Consider the following 13,620-nt stretch of genomic DNA (forward strand, 5'->3'; position numbering starts at 1 on the left):
TTGTTCCTTGAATTCGGAGTAGTTCGGAATATCTATGAGTTTGGTACTGGATTTAATCAGTTTTGTGAAGTGATTTGGACTGATTATCTCCAGGAATGCCTTTTGGAACAGTGGGAAGTCTAATTCGTTAGGGAAATATAGTGCACTCTTTTTGGTACAGACATATTCCTTTATTATATCTTTCGCTAATGACTCTGTCATTTCAGTATATGTGATTTTTATCAGTATCTTGTGAAAATAGTGGGATGTTTTTACCTTATCCTCATTACCTTTAATCAGTTCTACTTGCCTATTATAGTAATTGATTGGTCGCTCTGTAAGAGGAATATAATTTGTTTTATCTTCTTGCGCGCTATGGACCTATGCACAATCACTATTAATGGTTTCCCCGAGTAGGTTTTCGTTAATCTTTACTCTTGATAGCGCATCGGCTACATGGTTCTCCTTTCCTGGAAAATATTTTATTTTGAAGTCAAATTCATTTAATTTGATCTTCCATCGTTGTAGCTTCATATTTGGCTCCTTGAGGTTATTCAACCAAATCAAGGGTTTGTGATCACTTAATATCTCAAACGTTCTACCAAACAGGTATGATCTGAAATACTTAGTTGCCCAAACTATGGCTAGTAATTCCTTTTCTATTGCTGAATAATTGATTTCATGTTCGTTTAAGGTTCTACTTGCATAGCAAATTGGTTTGTGGTCTTGCGACAACACTGCTCCTAATGCAATGTTACTTGCATCTGTTGTTACCGTGAACATTTTGTTGAAATCTGGGAATGCGAGGATGGGGTCTGAGGTGATAAGTATTTTCAACTTTTCGAAGGCCTCGACGTATTTTTCCTCGGTTGGGTCTATGACTGCTCGTTTCTTTAACTGGAGTGTCATTGGTTTTGCTATATTAGCAAAATTGGGAATGAATTTCCTATAAAATCCACATAAACCTATGAATGATTTTATTTTTGTGGTTGTATTGGGTATTGGGAAGTTTATTATGGCGGATATTTTCTTTGGATTAGGAACTATGCCGTTAGTTGTTACTACATGGCCTAGGAATTCCGTTTCTTTCTTAAGGAATTCACACTTATCCATTTGAAGTTTGAGGTTTGCATCTCTCAACTTTCCAAAGAAAGAGACAACAAATGTTCTTCCAATGATGTGGAATAGATAATGATGTCGTCTAGATACACAAGGCAATATTTGAAAATTAAATCTTCTAACAGATTGTTAATGCATCTTTGGAATGTGGCGGGGGCAGTGGTTAGCCCAAAAGGCCTTAGTCCTTAAATTCGTAGAGAACTTTCTTTAGTTTCTCCTTTTCTTCGTCATTTAGCTGTTCCAACCTTAGCTGGTTACATTCCCTTAATTATTGGGCGTTCTCTTTCGTAGTGATCAGACGTGTTTTTGTTTTGCGCTCCGCATTTTTCCTTTTGTTTCGAATAAACAGCCGAATAAACAGTTTTCCTAACTAATTCTAAATATACTTTCTAACCAGACAACAATCTGGAAACCTATTCATTTACGCGAGTGCATGCCTTTTGATTTGTGTTAAAATATATATAACTTTTTATTTTTCGGCGTCGGCTTGTGTTGTGTTGTGTTGTTGCAGTGAGTGAGTATTGCATTGCAGTCCGCTCTCGTCTGGTAGCTTTTGTTGGCTTATCACTCTCTCGCTATCACCTCAACCTCAATAACTGTTCTTTCTCTCTCGCTCTTTCAACTTTCTGAGCAATAGCGCTCTCTGCCTAGTAGCTCTCGCTATAACCGCTCTCCACTCTGCTCTCTTTTTTTTCTTACCAATTCCGCTTTGAGCGTTGTCTGGCACATTGGTCTGATACCAATTTGTTTTGGAAATTTTTAATTTTTTTGATTTTAATTTTTCTTTGCAAATTTTCTTAAGAAAATATTTGAATAATAAAAATAAAATGGAATTCGCTGTGGTCTGCGCCAAAAAAACCTGCAAGAAGCAGATCACTCACGATCAGCCAAATGTCCCCTGCTGGCTCTGCGACAGCGTAGTCCACGCAAAATGCGCGGGATTTTCTGGCCTCGTGAGCGATGCCATAGCCAAACGTAATGGCTTGCATTACAGTTGCGAGGCATGCCGTGCGGTGGAGAAAGACATGGTGGCTTTCATGAGGCAGACGCGGAGTGGCTTTAAGGAGCTGACCGTTGGTTTCAAAAACCAATACGATCGGCTCCTAGCCATGGAGGCTCAGTTTAGCGGTTTAAAACTGCTGAATGAGTCTCCGAGGCGCAAAAAGGTCACTCCGCGGGACCTGCAAGTGCCAACCGTCACTCAGCCGTGCGCCGCCGAAAAATTGACTCCGACCATAGACCATAATAGACGTTCCGGACCACCGGATATTGCCACCACAGGTACTAGACCTGCGGTGACTAAACCACTGGTGGGAGTCCCACCAAAACGACAAGTTTTTGTTTCACGGCTGGCCCCTGACCTCACATCTAATGATGTAACTGCTTTCATTCAAAGCAAAATAAAAGCCGTGGGTTTAAAGGTGGAGAAATTTAACTTCTCTTATGCCAGGGAGATAGCGTCGTTTAAGATAAGCATCTCCCCAACTCAATTTGACACCATTTGCTCCACCAAATTTTGGCCGGAGCATTTGGTGGTGAAGGAGTTTAAGGCTAAGAAGAAGAATAGGCCCCTCATATCGCTTCCAAATCTTTCCAGCGTGCCACCCTCAACTTCCTCTTCCTCAACTTCCCGTCTTGCTCCAACCTTTCCAAAAAACTAACTTCTCTTTTAGTAACCTATCAGAATGTAAGAGGCTTGCGTAGTAAGCTCAGCATTCTTTTCCGGGATAGTGTTGCATTTTCTTCCCACGTTATTGTGTTTACTGAAACCTGGTTAAAGCCGGACATTCTTACTTCCGAGGTTTTGGCAGGTCGGTACACAACTTTTAGAAAGGACCGTTCGTCTCGACGTGCAGGAGGGGTTCTAATTGCAGTGGACTCTTACTTCACGTCAGAACACTTCACAGTCCAAGTTCAACAGGAACTGGAATTCCTGTGTGTAAAACTGATTCTTCCCGCTTTCGCTATATTCATTACTTGTTCGTATATCCCACCTTCTTCGGATATTTCAATTTATGAGCAGCACTTGTCCGCTTTAACCGCTGTTGCTTCCTCGCTATCTGATAAAGCTCGTATGATAGTTCTTGGTGACTTCAACTTGCCAGGAACTGTTTGGTCTTCGGTAAACGAGTCTAGTATCCTAGTGCCCATGTCACGACATGACTTTGTTGACGGCTTGCTTGACCTGTCCCTGTCTCAAGTCAATCATGTGAAAAATTCCTTGGGTCGATTGCTTGATCTATGCTTTGTATCGGATCCGACCATAGTGTTGTTAACCCGAGCCCTTCCGCTCACTATACCTGAAGACGCCTACCACCCTACTTTCGAGGTGTCGCTAGACATAGGACCAACTGTATTGGATCGGTCGAGTAGACTACCTGAACGTGTCCGCTGCTTTCGTAAAGCCGAGTTTGCGAAGCTTAATAACCTAATTAGGGATTTTTATTGGTCCGCTTTGTACTTGTGCACTGATGTCACAAAAGCCACAAACATTTTTTACAATGCTCTTGGCACATTTTTTGATTCTTGTGTCCCGCTTTCTTGTCCGATTAGATCTGGAAAACCCCTTTGGTTTACCAAAGAGTTATCCAGTCTAAAAAACTTAAAATCAAGACTTTATAAAAAATTTCAAGAAGTGGGCTCTCCTACTTCTCACGCTCGTTATGTAATAGCTCGGTCAAACTTTTCAGTTCTTAATGCTCAATGCTATAAGAACTACCTATCTCGTTGCAGGATACGTTTTTCTCAGGACCCTAAACAGTTTTACTCCTTCTTAAACAGTAAGCGTAGAACGTCCGCACACCCATCCTCGCTATCATTTTGTAATACAAATAATGATCAGGCAATTGCCGATCTTTTTGCCCAGTTTTTCCAAACCACCTATTCTGAGGAACGCTACTCTGGTCAACCGTACCCATACGGATTACCGAGGTCGAACGGCATTTTCAGTCCCTTGTTAAATGAGTATTCCCTACTTCAAGATCTTCGACTAGTTAAGCCGGTCGTTTCACCGGGTCCAGACGGGGTTCCAGGTTGTGTACTCAGGTACTGCGCCGAGGCTCTGTGTGGACCATTGCTTAAACTATTCACCATGTCCATTGATTCCTCTTGCTTCCCCCCAATCTGGAAGGAATCGTTTATAATTCCTCTCCATAAAAAAGGTAGTAAGTCTGATGCAAAAAATTATAGAGGTATAGCAAAGTTATCCGCTATTCCCAAATTGTTTGAGAAGGTTTTAACTCCGCACTTGCAACATCTCTGCAAGTAACTTATATCTCCAACTCAGCATGGATTTATAAGGCGGCGATCAACCACCACGAACTTGTTAGAGTTTACCTCTTTCATTATTAAAGGCTTTCAAGGTAACTTACAGACGGATGTTATTTACACCGACTCTAGTAAAGCATTCGACTCTGTAAACCATTCCCTTTTAGCACATAAACTTGACCTTTTAGGGTTTCCGCCCAACCTCCTGAGATGGATTTCTAGCTATCTTTGTTCTAGGTCTCAAAGAGTCCTCTTCAAAAACTCCCTCTCTTTACCAGTAAAGGTTTCTTCGGGAGTACCACAGGGCAGCCATCTAGGCCCCTTACTCTTCACACTCTTTATTAACGACTTGCCTTCAGTATTAACATACTCTCGAGTACTTATGTATGCGGATGATGTTAAACTCTGTGTCCAGTACAAGGACATTTCATTTCATTCTCGCTTGCAATCCGATCTCAATAGCTTTCAGTCATGGTGTTGTGCAAACCTGTTACACCTTAATGCCTCGAAATGCAAAGTTATGAAATTTCATCGTTCTAGCCCTTTGTTGGCTCCCTACACCCTATTTGGTGGTTCTCTTGAGAGAATTACCCTGGTGGATGATCTGGGTGTTATGTTAGACCCCAAGTTAAAGTTTTCCGAACACATTTCTACCATGGTAAATAAGGCCATGGGTGTGCTTGGGTTTATAAAGAGGTGGTCAAAGGAATTTGACGACCCCTATATAACAAAGACTCTCTATACCTCGCTTGTTCGTCCGATCTTAGAATACGGCTCCTGTGTATGGTGCCCTCAGTACAAAGTACACCAGGACCGTATAGAATCAGTACAGAAAAACTTTTTACTCTTTGCTCAGCGGGGCCTTAACTGGGATGCGGGTGTAAGACTCCCATCTTACTCTAGTAGACTACTATTAGTAAACCTCCCATCCTTAGTTAACCGTAGAAAAATGCTTGGTGTGATATTTATGCACAACTTGATCAGGGGTGACATAGACAGCCCTGATCTGTTGAGCCGCATAAACTTCACGATTCCTATTAGACTGACTAGAAATTTTATACCGTTGTTCCTTCCACTTTGTAGATCGAATTATTCCTTGCAGGAACCGTTTAGGGTCTTATGCTCGGATTATAATTCCCTCTACCATATTATATCCTCCACTAATTCTCTTCCTCTTATTAAATTACTAATCCTTACACACCTTTCTAGTAATTAGTAATTGTAGTGGTACTTGTATTTTGTATTTTATTGCATGCTTAATTTCTTAATAAGTTTAGTGCTAATTTTCCTCGAATGTTAGTCTAATATCTATCTTTCTTGCATGCTCGCGTTTGGTTCGGCTACGCACCGCGCGTCATGCGGCAGCGCCCCTCGGTGGGTTGGGCGGGAGGAGGGCTGCGTTTTGCCTGGGATCCGCGCGTAACAGCCTTCTGCTGGTGTCACACGGGCCACTTGACGGTGCAGTAATTGCATCGCCTCTTGATAGATGCAGTCATTGCATGTCAACGTCCAAATTGTGTAAAAAAAAAAGAAAAAAAAAATTCATCTCTAATGCGGAAGTGAAGTATTGCTCTCCTTCAGGAGATGGGTCAAGGCACTTGGGTGTAGTTATATCTTCCTTTGAAGATGACTTATCACGTTTGTGTGCGGTCTTGCCGTCGGCAATTGCTTCTCCACTTTGGATGATTGGGTATGACCTTTCTCCTAACGTTACCGTTTCGTTTCGGTAATCGATGACGGCTTTGCTGGCCATCAAATATTCTCTGCCTAAGAGTATGTCATAATTTTCAGAAAAATTATGAATATAAAATTTTTGTTTTGTCGGACAGTTTTTGGTTGCATTACGTGTAATGCTCTGAGTCAGACGGACGGGTCCTTTGATGGTATGGACGGTGAGGTTGTCGCTATCGACTTTGGAATCTGTATAGTTTTCTTTTATTATATTTATCGACGATCCCGAGTCCGCGATACCTCTTAACTTTTTATTATTTACAATTATTTCTATATATGGTCCTCCTCGATTTCTTCCGAGGCACTCTGCTGAAAATTTACATCCATTTTCATATGTCCACTTTGGCTTTCCCTAGATCGTTTGACTGGCTGATTCGGTGCACTGTTACCTGCCTGAGTCTGGTTAATTTGATAGTTAGTGGGATTCTGTGCTCTGCCTTGGTTTAAGGAATTTCTAAATTCATTAAATAATCCTTTATTATTTACTGCATTATTTCCTGAATTATTTCGATTTGTTCCATGATTATTTCTGGAAGTACTTGGGCTTTGATTGTTATAATCGTTACTACTATAGCGAGGGTAATAAGTTCCAGCGTTCCTACGATTGTTATTTCCGTTTCTTGAGTGTTCGTGATTCTTGTTATCATTTACGAAATTTTCGTAGATTCCTAACTCTTGAACTGATTTTTCTAGTTTAGCCATAGTAGAAATGTCCTTCTTTGCTAAGATAATGAACAGTCTATTGGGTAGAGCATCTTCTATGGTATGTCTGGTGGCATTTTCCAGAGCGTTTTTAAAGATTATCTTATTTTCTGCGCTAGTTTCCAGATTTAGTTTGCTTATTATAACATTGGACTTAATTTCTAGTTCCTCTATGAACTTACTAATACTCTCATTGAATTTGGTATCGTGTAATTGTTGTAGTAGCGTCTCGTATGGAATGTGGTTGTTGAATTTGCTGATTAGGGCTTCCTTTAGATCACTCCAGGTGTTGGGTTGAAGGCTCTGTGATAAAAGTTGTGCTCGCCCGCACAGTTGACCCTCAGTGGCTCCGTACATGATGCTTTGTTGCCGGATGTCTTCTGTTGGGTACAATCCGGAGATGTACTCAATTCTGCTTATGAACGAACTTAGACGTTCTTGGCATCCGTTGTATGGTGGAATTTGCCTGATTGACTTCAAGGCTTGGTTCAGGTGTATTTCTGACAGCGGCATGTTGATTTCTTTTTATTTATTTATTTTTTCTAATATTAATTGAAATTGAATCGTGTGTAGATTCTTTGGCGGATCTCTTGGGTATTAGCGTTACTTTTTCTCTGATCACTGTAGGTTATTACGCACTGTAACTGTCACTACGCCAATTGATCGTCTTAAAAAAAGGGTTCACTTTTAACTGAGATCCTACCGGCTGCGCCAGTTAAATATGCGACACTGCAGTTTGCGTTTTAAAAAAAGATTTTATTCTTTCACTTAAACTTAGTGCATATTGATTAGTTATTTCCCCGACGATGACTGATGTCCGATGTCTTGAATGGAACTAACTTTTGTTGAATTCTCCGACGGTGTCGCGATTGACGTTTGTCTTGAACAGAACTGATTTGCCTTCTTAAATGTAGACTATTTATATCATGATGCTCGGCTTGGGATTCGGATTTGGATTCGGAGGCGTTGGCTTCGACTTCGGCTTCGGAGATGGAGTACGTGACTCGATCGATATGTGGGAAAGGCGGTTTTTGATGAAAGTCTTCCGCTGCGTATGATCGGTGTTGCATTGCTTGGGGGTGGCTGAGAATAGGGCCTCTGATTGGTCAGTTACGATGGCGTGGTTCTTGAGAATCGATTAGTAATTGATCTCTGAAGAGTGGCGTGATTCTAGTGCGGATGGATTTTAGTGCGGCTGGATTCTAATGCGGCATCTATTGTTTTATGTTCCACTTCTAGCTTAGAGTGTTTGTTTACATTGCCTGCAATCGGCTACGCGTGGTCCATTTCGAGCGTGAGATTGTTTATGGGGTTTCGAAGCTGAGAGTGTCGGATTGTTTATAGTAGGGTCGGATTGTTTATAGTATTGGTGCAGGGTAATAGACATAGACAAGGGTATGCGGAGCATGGACTATAGATATGTCACTCTATATATATATGACATATCCATAACTCTCCACTTCACATACACATTATGTTTATGTCCAATTCACCCACCCCATCCACAAAAGTAAGAGGACACCACCGAAGAATCGATAAACGATTCTTCCCACACTCCAGGTAGAGTCCACTAATCTAAACAATGGACCCCATTGATTCATCAACGCCAGAATCACACCACACCTCAAGAAATCGATCCGTTAGAATCATGCCACTCATGAGGACCAATCAGAGCTAGTCATAAAACCAAGGAGTATCACATTCCTAGCTCTCTCATGTAATGCAACACCGATCGCCAGCAACGGATGCCTTTGATCAAAAGCCGACGCATCCCCAAACATCGGTCCAAACAAGCTGCAGCCGAGGAAAGCAGCACCCGAAGCCAGAGTCGAGAGAAGGGCTCATGGAAGCTAGCCAACAATAGAGAAATTAGTTCCGTTTGAGACAAGACGTAAAGTTAAGTCGGGGAATTCATTAAAAATCTTGTGACATAAAGATCTTAAGTTGTGAAATAAAATCTTTTTTAAAAACTTAAAATCGTGTTGCGGATATTTAACTATATATATATCGCCAAGTTTTAGTACGGTATGTAAACATTGAAAAACATAAAAAAAATAGCCGATTTCCATATGTGTGGTATTTTTATTTGGTTTTGTTCTTTAAAATATATTTAGACTATGTTTTGAATACATTATCAATTAAGTGGGCGCCTCTATTAGAAATTACAAATTGCGCTCTTTTTTCTGCGTTTGCCATTACTTTTTGGAGCATCTGTTATAGCGTTGATTTCGGCACGAATGTTACATCGCGTTCTTTTCGTATAAAGCGATCCATGGCTAAAATTTAAGTTTCGAAAACATCTATGTTGAAATCTATCGATTGGGAAATGACAAAGTTATTCGATGTTTATATACCGTAATAAAATATAGCGCACCCTGTATATATATACATAGGGGCAAGCGGATATCCCGAAAAGTACGGGTAGGTCTTGATAAAACTGCAAAGTCAATCTGACCCAAAAAAAATTTTTGGGAGTCAACAATCCCGAGAAGCAGTGTATACACAAACTTTACCCCAAAAAATACTCTGCTAGGGTGCAATGAAGGCAGGTCTATAAGATTTAGCGTAGACCAGTACGGTGGTAAGATTCTACCAGAGTCTCAGTTTAGATTACGAGGGACGAAAATGAAAAATTATTTTTGCACTGATTCGATAACACCCTGCTGCTCTTTATAATGCGGGCTCCACACAGAATAACAATATTTCAATATCGGACGAACTAGTGAGATGCACAGTTGTTTGGTCACATACGGGTCGTCAAGCTCCTTGGACCAACGCTTGATGAACGCTAAAACACCAATTCATTAACAGTTACAGCTATATGGCTGTTAAAGCACAATTTGTGATCATTTCCTGATCGATTCTGGAAAACAATAAAGACTGACCTTGTTGCTTCGAAAACTTACATCGTGATAAAAATGAGGATAGAAACTGCGCGAGCTAAGAAGATCCAGACGCTATGATGCAAACCTTGTGTATTTCACATGTCTGAAAAGCTGTGGGTAACAGCATGTATTTTGAAAATATGGTTGCTAAAGCGCAAATAATAAATTTGTTGCACCTAAATTTTGGATTAACTGTGGCGCGAAACAGTGTTTCTTACCTCGCTGTTCTGTTACGCGCATGTTATGAGCAAAGTCTGCGCTGTTATACGCAAACAAAAAGCCAAAAAGTTCTGCGTCAGATGTTTGCACTAATCCGAAAAGTGCTGTTGCCCTAACCAATCTTTTCCGACCCAAATTTTGTTGGGCTAAAAAAAATATTTATTAAGAGTGCACAAGCTGAATTGCCCTGGCTGTGGTGTTAACTTTCTGTTAATCCATAAGTAATCTTTTTTTTTCCTACTGCAATTAAGACTCGTTTTGTTGCATAAAAAGCCGTTGATTTTCTTTTCGTCGAGGATAATGTTTTCGTTTTGAAAAACGAAAATATCTTGTGGAATGTGAAAACGGGAGCACCAGTTTATGAGATTGCAAAAGTAAATCGGAAAATTTTGTGAAAAGGAAAGCCGGAGCCTGGCTGATAATCATAAGGGAAAGTTCGGTGGGTATGGTAAAGGGAGTAAGAAATATGGCATATATCCATAAAAGGTTCCTACTGGGTCTTACGTTCGTACGCTTTGATGTGTCTCAATCATACGAATTTTCCATGCGTTTTTTACTTTATCACCTCACTTCACATTCTTTCATATTTCCTTAACAAGCAACTTAGTTAGCTTTTAAGAGAGACTTTGAAGAAAAACTTTTATCAAGAATCATCTTTCTCATAGGAGAAAATCATAACCGTAAAAGCGAACTTTCGGTTATTTTAATAAGTTTTCAGATCAAAGTTAATAAAATTATATGGCTATATTGGTTAAATTAGCTGAGTTACAATTAATATAGCAAAATATCGGGACAAAAGTATATGGAACGATTCACATCCCCGGAAATGCACATATGTAATAAATTTTATAATATTTCGCTTACCTTTGAGGGACTGACTTCACGCGTTGATATTCCCATCTTCTCATGATGGCGCAACTGAACAGGATATATTATTTGGTAATAATGTCCGCCGATGCGACGAACCAACTCTTGATTTTGTCTGTATTCCTTAAGTAACCGTTCCACTTCACCTAAAATATAATAAATAAGATAAGGTGAAAGTAAATTTTTTGTTAGCTGGTTTAATTTTAATTGTATTGCTGTCACTATTTCAAAAAACAGATCAAACAGTCCACACTAATTTGTTTTTATATCATAGATATTGGTTATGACTTAGTGGACTGTATAATCTTTTGAGTATTGAGCTTATTTATTTATATTGAATAGCGGGAGTGTCGATGATGCGGCGGTAGAAACTATGCGTGCGGTTGGTTTCATCTAGAAATTTCTACTAACTTCCACTCCACGAAAGAAGTCGAGCCAAAAGGGAATTGAAAGATTAGGCGATGCGACGGTCCAATGCAAAACGGTACACATCGTTGTATGCGTGTGCAGCTGCGGGCTTTAGCCATACGTGTGAGAACATTACAGCTATGTTTTGGACACGAGCAATAACAACACAGCTATGCGCGTAAAACTAGTTACCTAAGCGGTACAATACACTTATGAGCGTATAAATAGGGCAGTTGTAATATACATGAACATTGAACTAAAAAACTACGCGGCTCATTTCTCAACATACCGGCCCCCCTGAACGACTGTTCAGAACAAGGGAAGCGGGCTGTTTTTACGGTGACCACTCGAACCCTCTCGTCTTGGTCAGGATGAACTTTGGTGATTCGCTCAAGCAGCCACTTGCTAGGCGGTTGATTCGGCTCCTTCAGTACCTGCTGCCATTTCGTGCGAGGTTGCAAGGAAGCAACCTAACCGGCTCTAACGTTTCCAGAATCCTTGAAGCTTGGCTTGCAGCTGTCTCCAACGGTGCAGTCTGTTAATGTTGAGCATGAGCATAATGTTGAAAATGAGCAGGGGTAAGGGGATCCAAGCTGTGATCGCTGGGCGCGCACAGTGGGCGAAAGTTGAGTAAACCTTCAATCTGGATTAAAATTGTTGAATATTCCTCGAAAGTCAACGCACTGCTACCAACTACTCGGCGAAGGTGGAGTTCGATAGATCGTACGCCTGTCTCCCAAATACCTCCAAAATGCGGGGCAGACGCCGGAATGAAGTGCCAGTTGATTTACTGACTCGTCAGAAAATTAGCAATTTTCTCGTCCTGACTTTGAGATACAGCTATCCGTTGCATCTTCGTTAGTTCCTTTCTGGCTCCATGGAATGTTTGAGTACATATCGGATATAGGGCAACGTCGAGACCAAAACCGTTTGAAAGCAGCGATAAATGCGGGAGTCGTCTAATCACTGACGAGCTCGATATGAGTTGCTTTGGTGGACAGACAAACAAAGATGGCAAACCAAGCTTTGCCAAACTTCGGTGTCCGACCTGCTGATGTCTTTATGGTAACTGGTTCAGCGTAATTCAATCCGAAATGTAGAAAGCAGCGGGCTGAACGCAAAAGGCGGGAAGATCAGCCATGAGTTGTGTGCTCGTACCTTTGCGCTGGAGTACACAAATCTTGCAGTTGAATATAATTTTGCGGACTGTGTGACGGGCTCCAAGGATCCAATACTTCTGTCTCAACGTGTGGAACATAAATTCGACTTCAGCGTGTAGCGATGTGACGTGCTGGTGTCTAGCTAATAAAACAGCGACTGGTGATTCCTTTGGAAGAAGAATGGGATGTTTTGCATCATAGGTTGCCATCGAATTGCCAATGCGTCCTTCTACGCGCAGAATTCCGTGGTCGTCAACAAATGGAGTGTAGCGAATCAACTTGAATTTTTGCGAAAGTGCTAGTCCAGTGCTCAGCTGTTTGTACTCCACTTGTTAGAACTCCATCTGGACATGTTTGATTACCCTAGAGCGGGCATATTGAAGCTCCCATGACGATAAGCGAAACTAATCGCTAATTTTCCGCAAGAGATGTGACCAGAAGGAAGCTTTGTTGATCATACAATTAAGATCATTTCCTTCATCAGAAATGTGTAGATTAAATTGGGGCTTGATCTTTACTTCTATCCGCTCAGCGTCCTCAGTCGACAGAGCGAAATTTGTCTTAGCAGGTGGCTAAGTGCGATGTGATTGGGGAAGCCACGGTGGTCCATTCCACCACAGTTGATGTTCTACCAGATCCTTTGGTAGAAGTCCGCGTGATGCACAGTCCGCGGTATTGTCCTCAGTGCGAATGTGCTGCCAGCAGCTACGTGGAAAAGCTTCCAGAATCTGAGCTGTGCGACTAAAAACATAAGTGTTCCAAGTGCGTAGGGGGGAATTTGATGGGTGCAACACGGGTTTTTGCGGCGATTAGTCTTACAACATAGTCATTATTGAGTCTCACGCGACTGTAGATGACAGCGGCGTATGCATGAGACGAAGCATCGGCGATTCCATGCAGCTCCGGTGCTTGAAGTGGCGAGGATAGGTAGCGAGGTATTGTAGTGCTCATGGGTGGCAGAAATATCAGAAACATAAGCTTGTATGTAGTTTTCTTCAAATTAAGATTTTGATTGTCGACTAGGCGGGAAATTCAAACACATTACGTTTTTACGTACAATTCGGAGTTTTGCAGCACTATCAGCTGTTGCGAAAGAAGGTTGACTCGATCGTTCTAAATGGACCTAGAAGGGCTTCTTGGAGGGCTCAGAGATTTTTCTCTTCCTTTTGGATTTTAAAAGTGCACCTGAACAGACCTTGTCGTCTTAAAACAAAGAATTTGAATCGCAAAGTATTGAAGGCATCCGTGGACAATTTTAAATAAATCCCGGTATTTATTGTGGC

At 41.2% G+C, this 13,620-nt stretch overlaps 1 protein-coding gene across 14 annotated transcripts in view; it reads right to left on the reverse strand.

Moving 5' to 3' along the window:
- Positions 1 to 13,620, reverse strand: part of mmd (disintegrin and metalloproteinase domain-containing protein mind-meld) — a 557,313-nt gene that overhangs the window by 432,074 nt on the left and 111,619 nt on the right. For all 14 annotated transcript variants that reach the window (XM_033383140.1, XM_033383136.1, XM_033383138.1 and 11 more), the window contains one exon: positions 10,767 to 10,915. In XM_033383140.1, the coding sequence (XP_033239031.1) occupies positions 10,767 to 10,915 (149 nt within the window). The remainder of the gene's footprint in view (positions 1 to 10,766; positions 10,916 to 13,620) is intronic.

Source organism: Drosophila pseudoobscura, chromosome X (assembly GCF_009870125.1).
Source record: "Drosophila pseudoobscura strain MV-25-SWS-2005 chromosome X, UCI_Dpse_MV25, whole genome shotgun sequence".
NCBI lineage: Eukaryota > Metazoa > Arthropoda > Insecta > Diptera > Drosophilidae > Drosophila > Drosophila pseudoobscura.